The sequence below is a fragment of the Phoca vitulina genome, unplaced genomic scaffold, assembly GCF_004348235.1.
Source record: "Phoca vitulina isolate PV1807 unplaced genomic scaffold, GSC_HSeal_1.0 scaffold13, whole genome shotgun sequence".
Lineage (NCBI taxonomy): Eukaryota > Metazoa > Chordata > Mammalia > Carnivora > Phocidae > Phoca > Phoca vitulina.
Window position 1 is genome coordinate 7103814 of NW_022589716.1, and position 26327 is coordinate 7130140.

At 38.4% G+C, this 26327-nt stretch overlaps 1 protein-coding gene across 1 annotated transcript in view; it reads right to left on the reverse strand.

Annotated features, from left to right (window-relative positions):
- PRKAR2A (protein kinase cAMP-dependent type II regulatory subunit alpha) overlaps window positions 1-26327 on the reverse strand; it is a 111578-nt gene that overhangs the window by 25438 nt on the left and 59813 nt on the right. The window contains exons 2-6 of the mRNA XM_032411240.1: window positions 17880-17915; window positions 12677-12729; window positions 9881-9964; window positions 5225-5331; window positions 3218-3371 (exon numbers count right to left, since the gene is read on the reverse strand). Coding sequence (XP_032267131.1) covers window positions 3218-3371; window positions 5225-5331; window positions 9881-9964; window positions 12677-12729; window positions 17880-17915 — 434 coding nt within the window. The remainder of the gene's footprint in view (window positions 1-3217; window positions 3372-5224; window positions 5332-9880; window positions 9965-12676; window positions 12730-17879; window positions 17916-26327) is intronic.

Sequence of the window (26327 nt, forward strand, 5' to 3'; positions counted from 1 at the left end):
AATGCATTTTTTTTCTCTCCAGTAGCTTTAGAAATTTTTCATGTCTAGTTTTCTGAAGTTTGGTTATGTGTCTTGCCATAGATTTCTTTGTGTTTATACAATTTGGGGTTCACTCAGCTTTTTCAATCTGTAGGTTTATTATCTTTCACCAAATCTGGGAAGTTTTCAACTATTATTTCTTTGAAGAATCTTTTAGTTCTATACTCTTTCTCCTCTCCTTCTGGGATTCTATTGATACAAATATTCTATCTTTTGTTATTATCCCACACACTCTGTTCACTTCATTTCAGTCTGTTTTCTTTCTGTTGTCCAGAGTGGGTAATTTCTATCGTTCTACCTTCAAGTTCACAGATCTTTTTCCTCTCTCATATTCATTCTGCAATTGAGCCCATCCAGTGAGTTTTTATTTTGGTTATTATATTTTCCAGTTCTAAAATTTCCCATTTGGATCTTCTTTCTGTCTTCTATTTCTCCATTGAGACCTTCTATTTTTTTCTTCATTTTTTTTCAAGTGTGTCGATAATTGCTTGTTGATGGCTTATGTTACTGATTATATGATAACTGCTTTAAACCCTTGTCAGTTAATTGCAATATCTGTGTCATCTTGGTATTGGCATCTGTTGATTGTCTTTTCTCACTCAGGTTGAGAATTTCCTTGTTCTTTGTATAACAAGTGATTTTTTAAAAAAATATTTTATTTATTTGAGAGAGAGAGAGAGAGTGAACAAGAGAGAGCATGAGCAGGGGCGGGGAGGGGCAGAGGGAGAGCGAGAAGTAGGCTCCCACTGAGCAGGGAGCCTGATACAGGGCTCAATCCCAGGACCCCGGGATCACGACCTGAGCCAAAGGCAGACACCTAACCGACTAAGCCACCCAGGCGCCCCAACAAGTGGTTTTCTATTGTCCCTCTGACATTTGGGCTATTATGTTGTGAATTATGTATCCAATTTAATCTTCTTCTTTTGCAGGCACTCTATTAGGCATAGGGTGCATGTACATGTTGGAGTGAATGTTCAGCTCCCCTGTGGACCCCACTGACACAACCCTGGCAGGGAAAGTGGAGTGCCAATTAGTGACACTACATATCACCTCATTTTGCCTCTTTGCTGCTGGGTGAGGCTGTAAGTTCAGCTTGCTGCTAGCCCCAGTGACACTATGGGGAGGAAGAAACAGTTTTTCCTTTGGTATTTGGCTGGAATAGGGTGATATTATCTGTTCTGCTAGGCTGCCCTTTCCCTGGTCCTTTAGCTAAAGGTGTCAGGGTTTTCTTGGGGTTGTTTTTGTATGTACTTGGTTGGTGGATCTAGGTTGTAGGTTTTTCCTGAACGTCATCTGGGACTCACTCTCTAGTCCTTCTTTAAGTCCCAAGATCCCTAGCCATTCTACCTTCTCCTTTCCATCTTCCAGGGTGTTCCTAAGTTTGTTTGTTGTATGATATCTGGACTTTCTTAGTTTTAAGAGAGAAAACTAGTGAGGAATGGGGCTATTCCATCTTGACCTGAACCAGTAGTTGTCATTAATACATTTTTTTTAAGTTGGCTCCACGCCCAATGTGGGGCTCAAACTCACAACCTTGGTATCAAGAGTCACATGCTCTACTGACTGAGCCAGCCAGGTGCCCTGCATCAATACATTTTAAAACTGAGTTTATTTTCCTCCATTACTTATTGATCTATGATTTATCCTTGAGTTTTTATTTTCATTTTTTTTTTAAGAGACAGAGAGATAGATGGAAAGTGAGTGAGCATGCGAGCAGGGAGGGGGGGCGGGCAGAGGGAGAGGGAGAGAGAGAATCTTAAGCAAGGCGTGGAGCCTGATCTCATAACACTGAGATCATGACCTGAGCTGAAATCAAGAGTCGGATACTCAACCAACTGAGCCACCCAGGCGCCCCTATCCTTGAGTTTTTCAATCACTAGGGTTCCCCCAAGTGTGTGATCTATTCTTTTTTTTTTTTTTTTTTTAAGATTTTATTTATTTATTTGACAGAGACAGCGAGAGCAGGAACACAAGCAGGGGGAGTGGGAGAGGGAGAAGCAGGCTTCCCGCTGAGCAGGGAGCCCGATGTGGGACTCGATCCCAGGACTCTGGGATCATGACCTGAGCCGAAGGCAGCCGCTTAACGACTGAGCCACCCAGGCGCCCTGTGTGATCTATTCTTAAGGCATATCTCCCATTTCTCAAGACATTCTTAGTTCTACATCAATATATCACAGGAAAGTGCTCTACTATGTCTTTAAACTGTGATTTCATTTGAGGAACTATATTGATAATGCTATGGTATACATTTAATTCTGCTTATAAAGCAGGGCGCCTGGGTGGCTCAGTTGGTTAAGCAACTGCCTTCGGCTCAGGTCATGATCCTGGAGTCCTGGGATCGAGTCCCACATCAGGCTCCCTGCTGAGCAGGGAGTCTGCTTCTCTGTCTGACCCTCTTCCCTCTCGTGCTCTCTCTCTCATTCTCTCTCTCTCAAATAAATAAATAAAAAATGTAAAAAAAAAAAAGAAAATTCTTTAAAAAAAAATTCTGCTTATAAAGCAAACGGAAACAAATTATCACAGATGTCAGTATCTTAAAAGTGAAATTTGGAATTTGTACAAGAGGATAATTACTTTGTTTAAGAAGGAAGACAGTTATAGATTTTGAAGGCCTGATGCTGAAGGAAGCAAGGTGGACCATGGGTACTGGAGGAGAGGGATCACAGTAGTGCTGTGCCACAGACACCCTAGGAAAGTTCTCTTTCCCAGGATATGGCCATCAGCCTTTCTAGTCATCTAAACCTACTGGATATTGGCATGGGCCAATGCACAAGTGGATGGCTGTCCATAAAAAAAACTTAGTTCTGGGACAGCTAGAGATGGAAAACACTGTTGGCAGAGCTTTCCATGATAATTATTTTTCTAGGCTGCCTCTTTTACAGAGAATTATCCCCTTTGTCTCTACCTGTCTGATAAAAACATAAACAGAAAGCGTAATAAGAACTGACATGACTATAAGGTCATAAGACTCAGTCTTTCCCCTGCAATTTGGAGTAAGTGGTTTGTTGACAAATCATTTTAGAGAAATGGAAAAACACATTGGTACAAGATGTTTCATAATGTCTTTCAGAGAACTAGCTGTAAAATATAGCATGAACCAAGAGCCCAAGGACAGAAAACCCTGAAGTAAGGGGAATTAACACTATGCCACACAAGGGGACTCATTTCTCTAACTCACCAGTCCCCAAAGGGAGCCTTCTGAAGTGGCGACAATGGTAGCAGCTCTCGGGGTGTTGTACATCAGAGCGAGTTCTCCAAAACTGCCATGGTTGTCATACTGACCAACAGAGCGAGTTTGATTATCTTTTGTTACTAAAATATCATAAGTTCCCCTGGAAGTATAACAAGAAATAATTTCATTTATTACTTCTAATAAAAAATTTTAGACCTGGCAGGTGGTACAGAAATACAAGGTACATATGATATAGAACAGGCAATTTCCAAAAGATTTTTGCTAGTATACAGAAATACAATAGATTTTTGCATTTTGACTTTGTATTCTGTGTCCTTGCTAAACTCACTTATCAGTTCTAGTAGCTTTTTTGTAGCTTGGGATTTTCTAGGGAGGATCATGTCATCAGCAAACAAAGACAGTCTCACTTTTTCTTTTTCTAATCTATATGCCCTCCCTTCCTTCCTCCCTCTTTTCCTTCTGCTTCTTTTTTCATTGCCTTATTGCATTGGCTGGACCTACAGTATAATACTGAATAGAAGTAATGAGAGCAGATACCCCTGTCTTGTTCTTGATCTTAAGGGGAAAAGAGTCAATCTTTCACCATTAATTATGATGTTGGCCACAGGTTTTTAAAAAAAATTCCTTTAATCTGATTGGTGAAAAACCACATCTATTCCTAGTTTGCTCAGAGTTTTTGCATTGAAAAGGTGTTGAATTTTGTCAAATGCTTTTCCTGAAGGGATTGAAATGACTATATGGGTCTTCTTTTGTAGTTTGTTGAAAACTAGGATATAGAACTGATTAAAATAAAGAAACCAAAAGGTACAATATTCTACCTATTAACTGGTAATTAATGCTAAAGAATAATATTCAGAACTGACAAACATTTAGAGAAACAGGCACTCTCAATACATCACTGAGGCAAACTTAAATATATCAATGTTTCTGCAAGATAATTAACAACATGTAACAAATTCCTTAAAGAGACCCTTTTACCAGTGACACAATTTCTAGGCATTCTATAGGAGATAATCTGGTGAAGGTGGCTCCTTTCAGGTCTGAGAGGGGGTCAGAAGGAGCCACCGAGATGATATTAACGGCTCAAGAGCTTATGACACACTAAGGCCAGCAGGTCAAACCCACATATTTTATGTCTCCCAACATGTCTTACACTTGGAACAGAGCCAGAAGGGGCCAGGGACATGGAAGTTGAGGCAGTGTATTCATGTGTAAAATTAGGCTGGGACCGAAAGATCCAGATGACAATAGAGCACAATGGTTTATGAAATCAATTCACTTGAACACTGGCAAATAACATGTTTATGAAGCACATCTTGCACATCTTGCCTAACTGTAAAGGAGACTTTTTTGTATTGATAATGGCAACCCAAATATGGGTTGTACTGAGGACTCAGGTCAGCAGCACTAGATACAGGGGGCAGGCTACGGACAGAGAGGGACAAGCTTTTTTTTCCCTTTCTTGATTTTTTTTTTTATGTCTTTTTATTAAGAGAAGTTCTTGGGGTGCCTGGGTGGCTCAGTCAGTTAAGTGCCCAACTCTTTTTCCCCCTTTTAAAAAATTTTTATTTTTATTTAAATTCAATTAATTAACATATAATGTATTATTAGTTTCAGAGGTAGAGGTCAGTGATTCATCAGTCTTATTTAATACCCAGTGCTCATTACCTCACATGCCCTCCTTAATATCCATCACCCAGTTACCCCATCTCTTCACCCAGCAACCCTGTTTGTTTCCTATGATTAAGAGTCTCTTATGGTTTGTCTCCCTCTCTGATTTTGTCTTGTTTTATTTTTTCCTCTCTTTCCCCACGATCCTCTATTTTGTTTCTTAAATTCCACATACGAGTGAGGAGAGGGACAAGCTTTAAGAAGCTTGTACACCTGGTCCTAAGTCCTCTCTCGGCTGAACAAAGCATAGGGTAAAGTACATGCCCTGCATCGTGAATCTCATTAAGTGTAGCCACACCTCCGCAAAGCTCCATCTCCTACCGTTCTATGACATAAAAGTTGTCTCCATCATCTCCTTGGTCAATGACATGCTCATCAACTTTGACTGTCCTTTCAAACATGGCATCAAGGACTTGAGAAAGTTGTTCCTGCAGAATATACACACAAATAGAGAAGATGGCTTTTACATTTGCTGGGGGAAAAATGATTATGCTTATCTCACTTTGTGACTACACAGTGGAAGTATATATATTAGACTGTTCTCCATATTCAAGCAAAATCCTTAAGCTATCTGAAACAAATGTTTACCTCTGACCATTCAGCTTTGTACCTCCATGGACACAGCACAGTTGCCAAGTTTTCTGAGGCAGTACCGCTTAAGAAAAAAAAAATCCCATAGTTTATGCAAAAAGAGGTATCTAAATCATGGTGCCCATTCTCCCAGTCACACCCACACGACTGTCAGGGGCCTTGTCATCTGTAAAGCCATGAGATGCCAGCTTCCTACAGGTGTTGATCTTAACAGGATCATCAAATCTAAATGGCTGGGATGGACTTAGACGTTACCTCACAGAGCAGCACAGCAACTGCTCTGACTAGCCACGCACATCACTTAACCTCTCTGAGCCTCAGTTAATTCATATTTTAAAAAGGGTTTAATAGTTTCTATGTCATTGATTTTCATGGCTAAAAAAAAAAAAATCTAAGGAAAGTATCACACAACAGGTACTCAAAAATTGGCATCTATTATTGGACAGCTAGTATTGCTTCAAACATTTATATACAACACATACAATTACTTACTTATCATCACCTGCTATAACCAGAAGGTATCTAACTGTACTGGTAAGTATAGTGAAAACAAAACAATGCTATTAAATTCTAACAAAACAGTGGTCTCAGTCTAGGGCCAGCATCCCTCTGTCAGGGAGGGAGATCAGTGACTGTCAGGGGGCACTAACAAATACCAGCTTCAGCTCAAAGAAAGACTTTCTCCTTGGAGGAATGTGGACTGAAGATGTGGCAAGGAAAAATTTTATTGTTGCATAATTCCATGTGACTTAGTGTCTGTCAGTGTGACTCTGCTACCTAAAATAACTGAGTATCACTAAAAGCATCTCTTTAATTCCACAGTTCCATGTGTGTTGAATACTGTACAAGCTGACAAATATGAAAAAGGAAGTGCTAATTCATGTGCATTCCACATTCACATGGAATGTGAGCCCAGTGTTGCCAGAAATCTCACGTTTAAATACAGGTAACAATTCAAATTTTCATGTACAATACAGACCAAACCACACACTAGCTGTAACTGGCCTGTGGGCTGTCCACTGGCAGCCTCTCGTCCTGAGTAACTCTTCTTCTGGTCTGGACCCTTCAAAAACATCAGTGTCATGAGATACAGAATAAGGTGTAAGGGGAGGATTCCAGGCTGGAGATGACTAAAATGACTCCATGACAACCAAGGGCAACATGTAATTCAGGAATGAAAAACAAAACAAAAAAGCTGTAGAGAACTTTACTGGGAAAATCTGAATATGGAGTGGGTGTTAGATAACATTATTGCATCACTGTTAATAATGGTTTTGTGCTAATGTAGAATATCCTCATTCTTGCAAAATACATCTTAAGGTATTTAGTGGCTAAGAATCAAGATGTCTTAAACATATTCATAAATGGCTCGGGACAAAAGAAAAAAGCAGTTCATATATACTTATGTGTGTGTACATACACACAGAAAAGAAAGTAAATGTGACAAAATGTTAACTGGTCAGTCTAGGTAAGGGTACATGAGTGTTCATGGCACTATTCTTTTGACTATTTTGTAAATTTGAAAACTTAAAACCAGAAATTTGGGAAATAAATTTTTATTTTATTCATGTATTTTTATTTCTATTTTTTTAAGTAAGCTTTACACCCAACGTAGGTGTAAATAAATTTTTAAAAACTGAAACAAATACACTCACCAGAATGGTTAAAATTTTAGAAGACAGACAGTATCAAATGTTGGTAAGGATATGGAGCAACTAGGAATCTCATATATTGTTGAAGGAATGCAAAACGGCACAACCACTTCGAAAAAGATCTGGTAGATTTTTATAAAATCAAATATATACCTACCCTATGACTCAGCAATTTAGCCCTCAGGTATTTTACTGAAGAGAAATGGAAAAAAAAAGTTCACAGAAAGACTTGTACAAAATGCCACAGCATTATTCGTAAGAGCTAAAAACAAGAAATAGACCAGGTATCCATCAACAGGAAAAAAAACGGATAAGTGAACTAGTATTTTCATATAATGGCACACTACTCAGCAACAAAAAGGAATGAACTAACATCACCAGCAATAAGGCATCCTGACATCACAGGCCCCTTGATATGATGCTCTGAGAAAGACAATATAATTTCTGTAGCAGTCAGGCCAAGAATGTATGTATATCCATATTCCAGTCATGAAGAAACATCAGACAAATCCAAACTGAGGTACATTCTATAAAATAACAAAACAGTACTCTTCAAGGTGTCAAGATTATGAAAGACCAGAAAGGACTGAAAACCACGACAGACTGAAGAGAAAGAACAACTAAATGCAATGTGGGATTCTGGGTTGGATCCTTAACCAGAAAAAAGGAAATATAAGTGAGAAAACGGGTGAAATCCCAATAAGGTTTGTAGTTTAACTAATAGTAGTATAACAATGTTAATTTCCTGGTTTTGCTCATTGTCCTATGGTTATGTTAAGATGTTAATACTAGGGGAAGCTGGATGAAGGGTATATGGGAACTCTGTACTGTTTTTGCAGCTTTCCTGTCAGTCTAAAACGAATTCAAAATAAAAAGTGAAAAAGGAAAAGGAATGATAACATGCAACAGGGATGAACCTCAAAAACTGTGCTGAGTGAAAGAAAGTCTCACAAAAAAGAGTGCATACTGTGTGATTCCATTTATATGAAACCCTAGGAGAGGCAAAATTAATTTATTGTAGAATAAATCAAAATAGTAGTTGCTTCTAAGAGGAGGCGAGAATTGATCACAAGGGGGCACGAGGGAATTTTCTGGGGTGGTAGCAATGTTCCATAACTTGTTAGGGAGTTTGGGTTACCCAAGTGTATACATTTCTCAAACCTCAGTGAACGCACTTAAAATTTAGACATTTCATTGTATACAAACTTTATATCAAAAGACTATAAACAGGATAAACAGTTCCAGGATATGCGTGCCAAAGTATTTAAAGGAAGGTATAATGGTATCTGCAGCTTACTCTGAAATGAACCCAATTTTTTGGGTAAGATGGGTTAATGCAGGGGCCAACAAACAGCTGCCTGTTTTTGTAAATAATGTTTTACTGGAACACAGCCACACCCTTTCATTTATGTATCGTCTGTGGCTGCTTTCCTGCTAAATAACAGAGTTGAGTAGTTGTGACAGACATATTTACTACCTTGTTCTTTAAGAAAAAATTTACCGACCCCTTTGCTGAAAGATAGGTAGATGGCATATAACATAGCAAGCACAGTAAAATGTTAATCATAGAATCAAGGCAGTGGATAAATGTGTGTTCTATAGAAGTCTTTCAACTTTGTTGTATTTGAGTATTTTCACAACAAAATGTTAGAAAAAAAATCATTACATCTGACATTTCAGTTATAAATAAAATGGTAAAATGGTTTTCTTCAATACTAAGAAAACTATGAATATTAGATTGACATAGCAACTGTCCTTAGAACATCTGATGATATAAAATTTACAAGGAGTTTTGTTCAGTAGGTAAAAGCAAGTCTTCTTTCCATTGATACAGATGGATCTTCTAGGGAAAACAGGAGACACAGACCAGTATTCCTCACAACCAGCCTTTCCTTGAGGTCATGGTCCTTGTTTTAGTCAGCCTGAGACTAATAAAACTGACTAAAGTTCTGGCTATTCTTATAACCACACAGCTACCAAACAGACTGGTTTATTGATACCAGGGATGGTTGTGAGGATGTCATTAAAAGACTTATTTGCAGGAGCTGGGTAGTAGGGGAATTCTAATCCCATCCTTCTTGTCTCCGCACATTCTAGGATTCTCCGCCCAGTACCTCAGCCACTTATGCAGCTTCAGCGTGTGGCTCTCAAAGAAGAGAAGTAATGCAATTTGCAGATTCTCTGTCCTCATGAGGTGGCCCCTGCTCTCTATCGCCACCAAGGGAGGGAGGACAGGTCCAAGCATAGATCCTATACGAGAGCCCTGCTGACACACACCACTCCCCATGTCTGAGATCTTTGCTGAGAAGTAATCACAAGATATGCCCCACATCTAAGGCCTGAGAAGTCACACACCTCCAGTGGGTTAACTGCTACCAGAGAAGAGAACTCCATAACTTGCATCTTTGGAGAAATTACTCTGCAGCATAAATTCAGACCCTCCAAACTAAGCCACGGTCATGCAAACCTGAACATTTCCTTTTAACATGACCGAATTGCATGGTCCTCAAATGGTATTTTCTTGGAGGAAGTACCAAAACAATTCAGAGAAATACTAGAAGTCATCTGAAAAGCTCATTATGAATTATGATGGGCAACACAATGCAAACATTTGTAAGTAAGATGAATCTAAAGTTTTATGCCTTATATGGCTTAGGCTAAGATGACAAAAACTGTTTAAATGACAAATAGGAGAAAAGCTGAAAGACAAAAATATTTTTAAAACCAATGTTACCTGATCAAGATTTTTGAAAAGGAGAATATCTTTGCAAGCTTCCTGAAGTCTGCATCTCTGTTGATCAGTTTTAGGATGAATCACCTGCCAATCCAAATGAAAGCAGGGAAATATTTTTATTCCATTTTAAAATTTGACTTTACTTACAGATTGGTAACTTTCTTTCTCCTAAAAAATGGGGGCAATTAAGAGCATGTTTACTCTGACTTTCGTTCTATACAAATACCAAGCAGTGCCCTGACCATGGAGGGGCACTGTGATGGGGGCAGAGCACTCACCCTGGGGCCACTAACTGACTGTGTGACTGGCAGCAAGGCAGCTACCCCCGGGAGCCTCAGCATCCTCATTCGTAAAGAGAGGGCTATCGATTTGTTCATTCAACAGATACTAAGCATCTACTATGTGCCAGGCACTGTTCTACCTCTGGGGACACGGGAAACGCACAGGTCAAAACACCTGCTCTCATCCAGTAAATCTGTAAAATATGTTAGAGAGTGACAAGGCTAAGGAGAAAATTAAGGTAGGGAAGGGTAATAAAAAAGTGTGTGTGTGGAGTGGGCGGATGAGGCCTCATTGAGAAGGTGACATTTGTGTAAAGATCTCAAGGAAATGAGGATGACCTGAGGGAGTGAGTCATGTGGACATCTCTATGGGAAGAGCACCTCAAGCGGAGGGAACAGTAAGTGAAAAGAAGGCCTTGTGGTAGGTGAAGAGCATGTCTGAGAAAGAACCAGGAGATGGGTGTGACTCATGCAGAGCAAGGGTGAAAGATCAGGATGAGACCAAATTGGGGGGTTAGGTGAGGGTGATGCCCAAATCACAGACGGCATTGTAGGCTACAGAACTACAACTTTTCCCTAGCCATATGGGGGCAATTTGAAGGCTCTGACTGAGGAATTAAAAAGAATTAAAAAGATAAAAAATGTTTTTAAAGGCTCACACTGGCTACTGAGTGGAGAACAGCCTTGAGGGAGGCAAGAGTAGAAGCCAAGAAAACTACTGTGATTATTCCAGTGCCAGATGGTCGTGGTCAGGACTGGGGTGGTAGCCATGGAGGTGTTGACAAGTAGTAGAGTGCTGGATATGTTTTGAAGACCGAGCCCATCGGATTTGCTGGAAAACTGAATGTAGGTGTGAAAAAAATAAGAGGAGCTGAGGGGTGACCCTCAAGTTTTGGACCTGAGCCCTTGGAAGGATGGAGCTGCCATGAACTGAGCTGGGGAAGACTGTGGGTGGAGAAGAATGTTTAAAGGGAAATAATGTGAGTTGCCTATTGAAATCTAAATGGAGACGGCAAGTAAACAACAGCTGTACATGCTGGAGTCCAAACATCAGTTTAGTAGTAGTGGTGGTGGAATCTACTAAATTAGAGTTGTCAGAAGGATTAAGTAAGTTAATACATGCAGTATTTAAAACAGTACCTGGTATTTAGTAGGTGCTCAAAAACTGTTATTATTACTGATATTAAGTGTTTATTGAACTAAAAAAATAATTAGTGCTTAGTATTGCTGTTATAATTCAGAGACCTAAGTACTAAAAAAAAAGTACATTTCTTAATCTGATGAGAAATAACAGATGTCAAAAGTATTAAGTAAAATTTAAATTTGTGATACTAAAAAGTTAGTAAAAAACTGCTTTAATTTTTTTGGTGGGGTAAGGGGTAGAGGGAGGAGGAGAGAAAAAATCCCAAGGAGACTCCACACTGAGCACGGAGCCCGATGCAAGGTTCCATCTCATGACTCTGAGATCATGGCCTGAGCTGAAATCAAGAGTCAGATGCTTAACTGACTGAGCCACCCAGGTGCCCCTCCCAAAAAACTGCTTAATTGCTTTTAACTTTTAAAAGTCATCAGGAATTTTATAATATCCAGAATAAATTTTTTAAATTTACATATCTATTATATTCACACAATGGTAGCATTTTATTATTAGAATACTTCAGAAATCTTTCATGGGCTGCTCATTTTAAGGCATACTTGAAAGATCATTAAAGCTTCTTTTACAGCATCAATCTTTTAAAAATGGTGGTTCAGATATGCTTTTATAAAAATAATTTGGTAACTGTACAAAAGTTTAAAAAATCTGAGTTTTTAAGAAAAGACCAAAAGTGAACCGTAGTCCTGCCACAACCACTGTTAACATCTGGGATATATCCTTCCAGAAATAGTTCTTTGTACTAATAAATACTAGACGGATGGATAAAGATATGTGTGTGTGTGTCTGTGTGTGTGTATTTTAAAGTTTATTTACTTTTTAAAGTAATCTCTACACCCAACAGGGGGCTCGAACTCACGACCCCAAGGTTAAGTGTTACTTGCTCTTCCAACTAAGTCAGCCAGACGCCCCAGATAAATATTTTTTTAAATTATTTTTTATTTTAGAAAATGGCTGCAGATTCTCTTGATTTGAATGTACCATAACTTAGCCCCTGGTAATCCCCTATTTTGGGGGCATTGTTCGCATTTTTTACTATGACAACACTGCAATGATCTCTGTTTATACATCCTCAGGCAGGATCCAGCTGCTTGTTAGGGATGAATTCTCCGTCAGGTAACTGCTGAGTCAGTTGGCTTGACTATGTTTAAGGCTTTGACAGCTACAGCTAGGCACCCCATCTTACCATAACCTCAACCAGTCCTGCTTTCATTCTTCTTAATATTTATCTGGTAGATAAAAGAAAACAGCACCTTGTTGAGATTTTAATTTGTATTTATTTTAATTACCAGCATGATGTAGAGGAGGGGAGTGAGTGGGGAATAAAGCAATTCTACCTAAGGCCTTCGCAGCCGTTCTTACCCTTGGATCAGTATCTTCCTCTTCCTCATCAGGGTTATAGGTCTCAGCACAGACTAAATTTGGAGAGAAAAACATAAAGAGAAAAGTGAATAAAACAGATGTGTACTTTTACTGAAAAATAGGAAGTGAACACAGTTGCCTGTTATTCACTGTTTTCTAAAGCTATAATGATTTTTAAAGCTCTTTCATCAATTAATAAATAGATTAAGTACCTATTCATGCCAGGAATGCTATTAGGTGCTAACATGCCAGCTTTCTAGGGATTGGTAGTCCCAAAAAGGAGAGAGTTGGTAAAATATAGAGTAAATCCCACGGTAGTGGCAAGGACAAGCAAGGAGGTGCTGTCTCTGCTGAATATATATATTTTTTAATTTATTTGACAGAGAGAGACACAGCAAGAGAGGGAACACAAGCAGGGGGAGTGGGAGAGGGAGAAGCAGGCTTCTTGCTGAGATGCAGGGCTCGATCCCAGGACCCCGGGATCATGACCTGAGCTGAAGGCAGATGCTTAATGACTGAGCCACCCAGGCGCCCCTCTGCTGAATATTTTTTAAACAGGGGTGGAAAATCAGAGAGTACAACATATGCAATATAAACACATGGACATGGATATGGAATAATTATGAAAAGAATCAATTAAAATTGCTCAACATCATTCTGTACATGTAAGACTTAAAAATAACGAATGTTAAACAAAATGAATACTATATGTCAGTCTTTGTTCTGGGTACAATATTATATAAATCTAAAATCAACTTGATTTTCTTGGTAGGTAGCCTGTGTTTGTTGTGCTGGCTGCCTGCGGGACTTGTCTCTGTTGCAATTCAAAGATTCAGAAAATATTCACTGAATATTTGTTTATAATAGCAAAATATCAGAAATGATAGAACTACCCAAAAAATATGACATAACTAACTATTTGAATAATATGCTATAAGAAAGAATGAGGAAGATCTCCACGGGCTAAAAGTGAGTTCTAGGGAAAAAGAGCAAGGTGAAGAATATATGTAGTATGCTATCCCTTCCATAAGAAAGGACTTCTATGAGAAAGAAGGAGAGCTAAGAAGAGGGGAAAATAAATATAAAAATATGAATATATACACAAAAGTTTTTTTGTTTTTTTTTTTTACCTATTTGTTTTTCCAAAGGGAAACGAGAAGGATAAACCAGGAAGTCAGCAGGCAAGGAATGTAAATGGTTTCTGACCCCACATTCAATGCATTTGTGTGATGGCTAACAACTAGGGGACAAACATACATACTGCTCTCAATTTAACTCCTGGTTTCTTAGACACATTTACTCACTGAAGCCTTGGTCTAGCTGCATGCCAGCTTCCCTTTCCATTGACTCTCTGAACTCATGGAATACCTGAGAAATGGTATGTCACGTAGACATGAGTCCCTTCCTGCCTAGCCTACAGTACTCTAGTGTGGGCCACACCTCCTGTACTGTAATGCCATCAATACTCTGCCTGTCCAACAGGGATCCAGTATCCTTACACAGAGAAAAATTAGGGAGAAGGGAGTTAAGAGGACAAATACCATTCTACTCCCTAAAACAGCATCAGGTGATGTTCTGCAGGAAGGTCCGCCTAGTCCCTGGCTGGTAGAGGCTTTGGGTAGCTGAGCCAGGGAAGTGACAAGAGGATGTAGATAATGACTCACTAACTTTCTCCAAGTCATTCCTGATTCCACAAGAGGAGGTCAGCTACATTTATCTCAGATCTGTCCTAAAGATTAAAACACACACCTTCCTCCCTGCTCAGCGGGGAGCCTGCTTCTCCCTCTCCCTCTGCTGCTCCCCCTGCATGTTCTCTCTCTCTCTCTCTCTCTCTCTCTCTCTGAGGAATGAGGAAGGAATGAGGAAGCTGCAGTGAGGGCAGACACTGTTAAACTGCAAGCTTCTTGGTTCTCTGAGCTCTTCATTAACGTTGTCATTAGCAGCCCAGGTTTCTTCCTGTTTTTCTTTCTTTTTTATTAATGTATAATGTATTATCTGTTTCAGGGGTACAGGTCTGTGATTCATCAGTCTTACACAATTCACAGCACTCACCATAGTACTTACCCTCCCAATGTGCATCACACAGCCACCCCATCCCTCCCACCCCCTCCACTCCAGCAACCCTCAGTTTGTTTCCTGAGATTAAGAGTCTCTTATGGTTTGTCTCCCTCTCTGGTTTCATCTTGTTTCATTTTTCCCTCCCTTCCCCTATGATCCTCTGTCTTGTTTCTCAAATTCCACATATCAGTGAGGTCATATGATACTTGTCTTTCTCTGACTTATTTTGCAGCCCAGGTTTCTAAACCAGAAATTTGTGACTCATCATGACTTTCTTCATTCACCTCTCATCCAATGAATACATCAAATTCTACTTCAGAAATGTCTTCTTAGAAAAATGCATTTAAAAACCCTCACTTTGGAGACAGAAGGGTACATGAGTATTATTATACTAACTTTCTCTACTTCTGCATATGTATGAAAATTTTCATTTAAAAAGTTTAAAATAATAAGCCTGCAGGGTTGAGACTGACAGGATTTTACTGATAACGACACAGTCTTGGCTAGCCTATTTCCAGGCTTGCTTTTCCTTTGATTTTGAAGGAAAGTACTTTAGTGACTTGGCTTGTTTTATATTTTTATTTTTTAAAAAAGACTCAAAGGTCTTTCTTTAAAAAAGATTTTACTTATTTTGAGAGAGAAAGAGCGTGCACATGTGCGCCTGAGCAAGTGGGGTTGTGTGTGGGGGGGTGGGGAGAATCTGAAGCAGACTTCACACTGAGCACTGAACCCAACTCAGGCTCGATCTCACGACCCTGAGATCATGACCTGAGCCAAAATCAAGAGTCATGTGCTTAACCGACTGAGCCACCCAGGCGTCCCTCATTTTTATATTTTTAGACATTAACATAACTGAGGCAGGAGATGTTACAGTCTTTAAGTCTTAAGGTATAACACTGTGATTTAAACAAAAGTAGTTAGTTCCAGTAAAATTATTATTAATGTTTCTATTTGTGGAAAAGCATTATTTTATTTTTCAAAACTGCTTTTGAATTTTTTCCCTTTTCTTTTGAACTCCAAACTCACCTCCCTTTGCCTCTTCCCTCTGTTTCCACCCAACCTCTCTACTTTTTCCTGGTCTTGACCCCAAATCACTTTTCTCATCTTTCATATAAAAATCCATTTTTAAGTGTCTATGTGATTGTTGCCCCAGAGTCTGTGTGATCCCCTATGAAGCCTCAAGAACAACACTAAGTGTCATGAGACGCTTAAGACCTACTGAAAATGAAGACTGAAAGAGTAGCACAATCCCTTGTTCCAGGGATTCAGTGAGTGCTTGCGATGTGCCAGGCGGTGTTCAGGGAACCAGTCACATGTTAAAATTTTTGAGTCAACAAAAAAAATAGCAAAACTAAAATAAGTAGCACAACCAACTAGGAAAATTTTGCATCAAAAATTTCAAAAGGTTGGGCACCTGGGTGGCTCAGTCGGCTGAACTCTTGGTTTCAGCTCAGGTCCTCATCTCAGGGTCGTGAGATTAAGCCCCGTGTCTGGCTCCATACTCAGCACAGAGTCTGCCTGCGACTCTCTACCTTCTCCCTCTACCTTTGTCCCTCCACCTGCTCATGTTCTCTCTCTCTCAAATAAATAAATCTTTTTTAAAATTTTCAAAAGTTTAAAAATCATGATAGAAATTTACTCAAACTTAAAAAAAAAAGAAATTTACTCAAACTTATAAAAAAATAATCTGGATCATAATAGAGAAAAATATTGCCAAACTATTCCCGCTAAGAAAATAAAAATAGATTTCTCATATTTGGAAAATATTCATTTTTGTTAATAATCAAAGGAGTGCCAAATAAAACAATCTGAAGCACTATTTTACATCTAAATTAAAGTAATAGGCACCATCTATGTTAGTGAGATGGTGGTGGAAGAGAAGCCTTTGTAGGGTGCCTTTCTCCCTGTAGCCTATTCTGTAGACTGCCTCTGGAAAGCAATATACAGAAAAAAATTCAGGCAATGCTCAGTCTCTGACCAGAGAATGCTACCCAGCACTATAACTGAGTAAATAGTTTTAGTGGCTCAACAATGTATGCAAGTAGTTAGTACAGTATAATTTAGAATACCAGAAATAATAATAATAATATGAATAGTTTTACAAAAAGATATTTTTCCAAAGAAGACATCCAGATGGCCAACAGACACATGAAAAGATGCTCAACATCACTTATCATCAGGGAAATGCAAATCAAAACTACAACGAGATACCACCTTGCACCTGTCAGAATGACTAAACTCAAGAGCACAAGAAACAGCAGGTGTTGGCAAGGATTCGGAGAAAGGGGAACCCTTTTGCATTGTTGGTGGGAATGCAAACTGGTACAGCCACTCTGGAAAACAGTATGAAAGTTCCTCAAAAAGTTAAAAATAGAAATACCCTATAATCCAGCTATAAATACTAATAGGTATTTACCCAAAGAATACAAGAATGCTAATTCAAAGGAATACATACACTCTGATATTTATAGCAGTATTATCTACAGTAGCCAAATCATGGAAACAGCCCAAGTGTCCATCGACTCATGAGTGGATAAAGAAAATGTGGTGTGTGTGTGTGTGTGTGTGTAATAGACTACTACCAGCCATAAAAAGAATGAAATCTTGACATTTGCAATGACATGGACAGAGCTAGAGAATATAATGCTAAGTGAAATAAGTCAGTCAGAGAAAGACAAATACCACATGATTTCACTCATATGTGGAATTTAAGAAACAAAACAAATGAGCAAAGGGGGGGGAAGAGAGTGAGAGGCAAACTAAGAAACAGACTCTTAACTACAGAGAAGACAATGATGGTTACCAGAGGGGAGGTGTGTGTGGGGACGGGTTAAACAGATGATGGGGATTAAGGAGTGCACTTATTGTGAAGAGCACCGGGTGATGTATGGAAGCGTTGGAAAAAAAAAAAAAAAGGTAGTTTTTAGAAGCCATAATTATAAACATGGGAAAATATTAATGACATAAATGAGGCAAATATGTACATATATTCTCAGAACTCAAAACGAAACAGAATGAAGGAATTACAGGTAATTTTTATAATGTTCTGTAATGCTTTTTATTTAAAAGATCAGTTTATTTTTATTTAAAATAATCCCATCTTAAAACAGCATTTTAGCAGTATGTTATGAAAGAGAATACATACCTGATACTCGCCGATCAAATCTGCCAGGAATTGGAACTGTAAAACAAAGAAGCAAAATTTAGTCACCATTATGTCACATGACCCCATTTTTAACAACAGAACTAAAAGCACCTTAATACCAAATGTTGGGTCAATTCATACTCTTCTTTAATCAGCCACAGATAGTAGTTCAACATGATCACAAACAGCAATATAAGGAAGAACTTACATCTTTGAAAACAAGCTCTTTATAACTTTAAGGTACTCAAGGTGGTAATTTTCTGTTTACATTCATGTTCCATCTAATTTGTATCATATCAAATGAATAAGAAGTCTACTAAATTTATTGGTAATATTATAATATTAAATAGTTAATTTTCTTCTTTAATGTTTTTCAAAGATAATCCCAATACCTGCCGATAAGAGCATTTAAATTTCATTTTAAAATACTTTAATGAGCATTACACTAAAATGAAAAAGAAATTAACCATTAAGTTATATTCTCCCTCAGTAGGCCCACAGTCAGTGTATTAATCAGAAAAATGTCTTTAGGTTGAAAAAGAATCACATATGCTTTCCCTTTGCTAATCTCTTCTACTTTTCACCTATCGTTCCTTATGTTTGATGATTACCTAAATTCTCACTACTAAACTATATCATATGAATACATGATTTTTTTAAAGATTTTATTTTTTTTAAGTAAACTCCACCCAATGTGGACTTTGAACTCATGACCCCGAGATCAAGAGTCACACGCTCCACTGACTGAACCAGCCAGGCACCCCAAGCTGGGTTTTAACCTTCAGAGCTTAATCTGATTATTTTTATTTTAAAAAATTATGTATAATATGCCTTCTCACCCTCCATAAAAAGATAAACTTGAAGATTAGTGAAAAACAAATTGAAGATGGCTCAGAGAGCCAAACTCAACTAATGTGAAGGCTCTGAAACAAAAATAGACCCAGGAAGGAGACAAATGCTCATTCACCATAACAGGACTAGAATTATCTTTTTGCACAGCATGGGGTAAAAGTCACGCTAGCAACAAATAGGCAAAAATTCAAAAGAAAACAGTAGCCATTATTGATAGAACAGTTCCTTACTACTTCCTCAATGAAACTGTGGATATGTCAAAAAAACAAAAACAAAAAACTATGGATCTGTCAAAATTAATCCACCCACCAGCAAACAAAGATGATAAATTCAGTTCAACAAATACAGGTAGGCTACCTAGTAAATGGCATGCACTGTAGTAGACAATTTGGAAGACAATGGTAAATAAAACAAAGACTCCTAATTTCATGAAGCTTCCGTTCTAGCTTGAGGGATGTGGGAGTTTCCTTTGATCACTTAAAACACATGTTCCTGTCACTCAGGCAGACAGATGAAATGTGTACCAACTTAAACCGACAACCAAGGCCTCATGGAATTTCCATAATTAAAATCCCACTAAGCATTAGTATACAACATAAAATTATAAAACATACAATGAAACAATTTAGCATGGGTGCTATCAGGGGATATCTCAAACAAAGGGTTAGATATTAAGATTAAGAACTATTATAAAATGAAAACAGAACTTTTGGGGGGGATTTTATTTATTTATTTGACAGAGAGAGAGACAGCGAGAGAGGGAACACAAGTAGGGGGAGTGGAAAAGGGAGAAGCAGGCTTCCCACTGAGCAGGGAGCACAATATGGGGCTCAATCCCAGGACCTGGGATCATGACCTGAGCCAAGGCAGAGGCTTAATGACTGAGCCACCCAGGCGCCCCTAGAACAGAATGTTTAAAACAAAGACATAAAAACAGGAATCAAAAGCATAAATAAAGGAGTAAGATACAACCAAAACAAAACAAAACAAAACAGGGAGGCTTGAAAAAAATTTGGAACTTCTAAGAAAAAAATAACACATTGAAATTTTTAAAACTATGATGCAAGGCACCCTATCTGGGTATATAAATTCTAAAAATGCTGGAAAAATCATTGTAAAACATGATTACCAACAGCTTACTACAATAATATTGATTTAAATGTATAGGTGGAAATCAAAAGGGAAATTAGAAAATATCTTGAGATGAATGAAAACAAAAACACAATACACCAAAACTTACGGGATGTACTGAAAGTAGTGCTAGAGGGAAATTTATAACTATAAATGCCTACTTTTAAAAAGAAGAAAAGTCTCAAATTCATAAGCTAATTGTACACTTTAAGGAAGTATGGAAAAAGGACAAACTAAATCCTAAAGCAGCAGAAATAAGGAAATTCAGAGTGGAGAGAAACTATAAAATAAAGCATAGAAAAAAAATCAGTGAAACTAAAAGTTGGTTCTTTGAAAAGATCAACAAAATCAGCAAACTGTTAGCTAGACTGACTAAGAAAAAAGAAGATTCAAATTACTAAAATTAAAGTGGGGACATTACAATGGAATACACAGAAATAAAAAGAATTTTAAGAGAATACTATGAAAAGCAGTAGGTCAACAAATTGGATAACCTAGATGAAACATGAAATAGGGGCGCCTGGGTGGCTTAGTCGTTAAGCTACTGCCTTGGGCTCAGGTCATGATCCCAGGGTCTTGGGATCGAGCCCTGCATCAGGCTCCCCGCTCCGTGGGAGGCCTGCTTCTCCCTCTCCCACTCCCCCTACTTGTATTCCCTCTCTCTCTCTGTCTCTCTCTGTCAAATAAATAAATAAAATCTTTAAAAAAAAAAAACATGAAATAGACAAATTCCTGGAAATACACAAACTTCTAAAACTTGCTCAAGAAGAAATAGAACAATCTCAACAATCTATAACAAACAGGAGGATTGAACTGGTAATCAAAAATCTCCTAACAGGGGCGCCTGGGTGGCTCAGTCGTTAAGCGTCTGCCTTCGGCTCAGGTCATGATCCCAGGGCCCTGGGATCGAGCCCCACATTGAGCCCCACATCGGGCTCCTTGCTCAGCAGGAAGCCTGCTTCTCTCTCTCCTGCTCCCCCTGCTTGTGTTCCCTCTGTCGCTATGTCTCTCTCTGTCAAATAAATAAATAAAATATTAAAAAAAAAAAATCTCCTAACAAAGAAAAGCCCAGGACAAGATGTCTTCATTGTAAATTCTACTAAACATTTAAAGAATTAACACCAATCCTTCTCATACTCATCCAAAAAGTCAAAGATAAGGGAACACTTCCTAACTCATTTATGAGGTCAGTATTACCCAATAGCAAAGCTAGAGACACTGCAAGTAAAGAAAATATTCATTATGAATACAGACACAAAAATCCTCAAAAAAATAATAGCACACAAAACCTGGCAACCTATTAAAATGATTATATACCATGACCAAGTGGGATTTATCCCAGGAATCCAAGGGTGGATTAAAATAAGAATATCAAGCAATATACACATTAACAGAACGAAGCAGGGGGAACCACATTATCGTCTCACTGATGCACAACAAATATCTGACAAAACACTCTTTAATGATAAAAAATAAACTGGGAGTGATGCCTGGGTGGCTCAGTCAGTTAAGCTTCTGCCTTCAGCTCAGGTCATGATCCCAGGGTCCTGGGATCGAGTCCCAAATCCAGCTCCTTGAATCCGGCTCCTTGCTTAGTGGGGAGTCTGCTTCTCCCTCTGCCTGCCACTCCCCCTGCTTGTGCTCTCTCTCTGTCAAATAAATAAATAAAATCTTAAAAAAAAAAAAATGAAAGAAAATGAGGGGCGCCTGGGTGGCTCAGTGGTTAGGCGTCTGCCTTCGGCTCAGGTCATAATCCCAGGGTCCTGGGATCGAGCCCCGCATCGTGGGAAGCTGCTCCGTGGGAAGCCTGCTTCTCTCTCTCCCACTCCCCCTGCTTGTGTTCCCTCTCTCGCCTTGTCTCTCTCTGTCAAATAAATAAAATAGTAAAAAAAAAAGAAAATGAAAATAAAGTGACAGTATGGCTAAAATTATTTTAAAAAAATAAACTGGGAATTATAAGGGAATTTCCTCAACATGAAAAAGGCACATATGAAAAACCCACAGCTAACACCAACTCAATGGTAAAAGATTGTCAGCTTTCTCTGTAAGATCAGGAACAAAACAGAATGCCTGCTTTTGCCACTTCTACTGAATATATTACTGAAAGTTCTGGCCAGAGCAATTAGGAAAGAAAAAAAACTATAAAAGGCATCCAAATTAGAAAGGAAAAAGTAAAATTATCTGCTTGTAGAATGACATGATCGTCTATGTAGAAAACCTTAAAGAATCCACACAAAAAAAGTTAGACTTAATAAGTGAATACGGCAAAGTTGCAGGATATAAAACCAACACCCAAAATTGTATTTCTATACTACTGCAATGAACAATCCAAAAGAAAATATTTTTAAAACTCTATTCACAACACCATCAAAATGAATAAAATATCTAGAAAGGAGGCAAAAGATTTGTACACTGAAAACTACAAAACATTGCTGAAAGAAATTAAGAGACATAAATAAGCCTTTTGCAATGTAAATGTACCCATGTTGCACACTTTATTTTTTTTAAGATTTTATTTATTTATTTGACAGACAGAAACACAGCAAGAGAGGGAACACAAGCAGGGGGAGTGGGAGAGGGAGAAGCAGGTTTCCCACGGAGCAGGGAGCCCGATGCAGGGCTCGATCCCAGGACTCCAGGATCATGACCTGAGCCGAAGGCAGACGCTCAGCGACTGAGACACCCAGGCACCCCCCATGTTGCACACTTTAAATATCTTACAATCATATTTGTCAATTATACCTTAATAAAGCTAGAAAAAAAAGACATAAATAAGTGGAAAGCCATCCTATGTTAAAGGACTAAAAGCCGTAATACTGTTAAGATGACAATACTATCTAAAGCAATGTACAGATTCAATGCAATTTCTATTAAAATTCCAATGGTGTTTATTTATTTTTTTATAGGAATGGAAATACCTATCTAAAATTCATGTAGAATCTCAAGGGATCCCAATTAGCCAACTAATCTTGAAAAAGATAAAGTTGGAGGACTCATACTTCCTGATTTCAAGACTTACTACAAAGTCTCAGTAATCAAAACAATATGGTATTGGCATAAGGATAGACATATAGACCAGAACCATGGAATAGAGAACCCAGAAATAAACCCTCACATTTTGGTGAACTGATTTTCAAAAAAACTGCCAAGATCACTCAACGGGGAAAGGACAGTCTTTTCAACAAATGGTGCTCAGAAAAATAAAGCTGGCCTCTTACCTTTTCATCATAAAAATTAACTAAAAATGAATCAAAGACATAAAATTGAGAGCTAAAATGATAAAACTCTTAGATGAAAACACAGAGGAAAATCTTTATGACATTGGATTTAGCAATGATTTCTCGGATATAACATCCAAAGTGTAGGCAAAAAAAAAAAAAGAAATAGATAAACTGGACTACATCAAAATGAAATCCTTCTGTGTATCAAAAGACACAACAGAGTAAAATGGCACACCATGGAATGGGAGAAAATATTTGCAAATAATTTATCTGTTGCATCCAGAATAAAGAACTCCTACCATTCAACAAAAACAACAAAAACCAAGCTGATGAAAAAATGGACAAGCACTTGAATAGACTTTTCTTCAGAGAAGATATACAAATGACCGATAACCACATGAAAAGATATTCAATACTACTAACCAATAAGGAAATGCAGGGGTGCCAGGTGGCTCAGTCAGTTGAGCCTCTGACTCTTGGTTTCAGCTCAGGTCATGATCCCAGGGTCATGTGATCAAGCCCTGTGTAGGGCTCTGCATTCAGCAAGGAGTTTGCTTGAGATTTTCTCTCTCCTTCTCCCACTGCCCCTCCCCCAGCTCGCACTCTCCCTCTCTTTCTAAAAATAAATAAAATCTTTTTTAAAAATAGGGAAATGTAAATGAAAAACACAATGAGATACCACCTCACACCTTTTAAAGATGGCTACCATTAAAAAAAAAAAAACAAGAACAGATAATAAAGGTTGACAAGGATGTGAAGGAACTGGAATCCTTTTGCACTGTTGGTCAGAATATAAAATGGTGCAGCTGCTGTGTAAAACAGTACGGCAGCTCCTCAAAAGATTAAAAATTAATTATCATATGATCCAGCAATTCCACTTCTGGGTATAAGTCCAAAAAAACTGAAAGCAGGATCTCAAAGAGATATTACAGTACACCCACATACATAGCCAAAAGGTGGAAGCAACCTAAGTGTCCACCAATGAATGAAAACAAACAAAATGTGGTATACAATGGGATATTATTCAGCCTTTAAGGGGAAGGAAATTCTGAAACTTGCTACAATAAGATTTGATGAATGAATCCTGAAAACATTATGCTAAATAGTCAGTTACACAAGACAAATACTGTATGATTCCACTTACAGGAGGTACTTGGAATAGTCAAATTCATAAATATACAGAGCAGAACAGTGGTTGCTAGGGGTTAGGGGGAGGGGAGAAGGGGGAGTTATTTAATGGGTACAGAGTTTCAGTTTTCCAATATGCAAAGATGTCCAGAGACAGATGGTGGTGACTGTTATGAATGTACTTAATGGCAATGAACTGCAACTTTATTTTTATTTATATTTTAATTTAAATTCAATTAATTAACATATAATGTATTATTGATTTCAGAGGTAGAGTTCAGTGATTTATCAGTCTTATATAATACCCAGTGCTCATTACACCATGTACCCTCCTTAATGTCCATCACCCAGTTACCCCATCCCCCCATCCCCCTCCCCTCCAACTACCCTGTTTGTTTCCTATGATTAAGAGTCTCTTGAGGTGCCCGGGTGGCTCAGTTGGTTAAGTGGCTGCCTTCGGCTCAGGTCATGATGCCGGGGTCCTGGGATCGAGCCCTGCATCGGGCTCCCGCTCAGCAGAGAGCCTGCTTCTGCCTCCCCCTCTGTCCCCCCCTCTGCCTGCCGCTCTGCCTACTTGTGCTCTTTCTCTGTCAAATAAATAAATAAAATCTTAAAAAAAAAAAAAAGAGTCTCCTATGGTTTGTCTCCTTGATTTCGTCTTATTTTTTCCTCTTTTCCCCTATGATCCTGTTTTGTTTCTTAAATTCCACATGAGTGAGATCATATAATTGTCTTTCTCTGATTGACTTATTTTGCTTAGCATAATACCCTCTATGAACTGCAACTTTAAAATGGTAAATTTTATGTTATGTGTATCTGTCTACAATTAAAAAAAATTAAATATATGTAAAGCAGAAATTAACACTACAATGTATATGTGTATATGCATGTATATATATATAAACAGGAAGCTAAAGATAAAGGAAGTGAACCATGGCAAAACATTAACAAGTGCTCCATCTAGGAGTTCACTTGTTCTTCCAATTTTTCAGTAGAGTTGACATTTTTTCTAGTGAATAGGTATGTATGTATGTATGTATATATTTATTTATTTATTTAAGAGAGACAGACAGAGCACGCTTGCACGTGAGCAGGGGGAGGGGCAGAGGGAGAGGGAGACCAGCAGGCTCTATCCCAGGTCCCTGAGATCATGAACTGAGCCAAAATCAAGAGTCAGAGGCTTAACCAACTAAGCCACCCTGGCACCCTTATTTATTTACTTTTTAAGTAGGCTCCACACCCAGCATGGGGCCTAATGCAGGGCTTCAACTCACGACCCTGAGATCAAGACCTGAGCTGAGATCAAGAATTGGACACTTAACCAACTGAACCACCCAGGTGCCCCCTAACAAATATTTAAAAAATCAATCTAAATGTAGGGCCTTAAATCAAACATTATAAAACTTTTTTTTTTCTTTTTAAGATTTTACCTATTTTTTGACAGAGAGACAGCGAGAGAGGGAACACAAACAGGGGGAGTGGGAGAGGGAGAAGCAGGCTTCCCGCCAAGCAGGGAGCCCAATATGGGGCTCAATCCCAGGACCCTGAGATCATGACCTGAGCAGAAGGTAGACGCTTAACGACTGAGCCACCCAGGTGCCCCTTCATTTTTTTTCTTTAAAGATTTTACTTATTTATTTGAGAGAGAGACAGAGAGCACATGAGCAGGGGGAGGGGCAGAGGGAGAAGGAGAGAGACAAGCAAACTCCCCGCCAAGCGAGGAGTCCAACATGGGGATCCTGAGATCAAGACCTGAGCTGAAGTCAGATGCTTAATTTGAAAGAGCCACCCAGGCACCCCAAACTTTCATTTTTTAATTTCATTTTTATTGTTGTCAAATTGTTTTTATATAACCGAAGTAAATAAATGCATGCAGTCTTTTTTTCAATTTTTTTATTTCTGTGATCTCATTAAAGCATATATATATATTTACATGTTAAATTTACATAAAACTTACATTGTACAGTTTATCTGAACATGTATTTTTTTATTTTTTTTTAAGATTTAATTTATTTATTTGAGAGAGAGCAAGAGCAGGGGGGAGGGGCAGAGTGAGAGGGAGATTCTTTTTTTTTTTTTTTGAAAGATTTTATTTATTTATTTGTCAGAGAGAGAG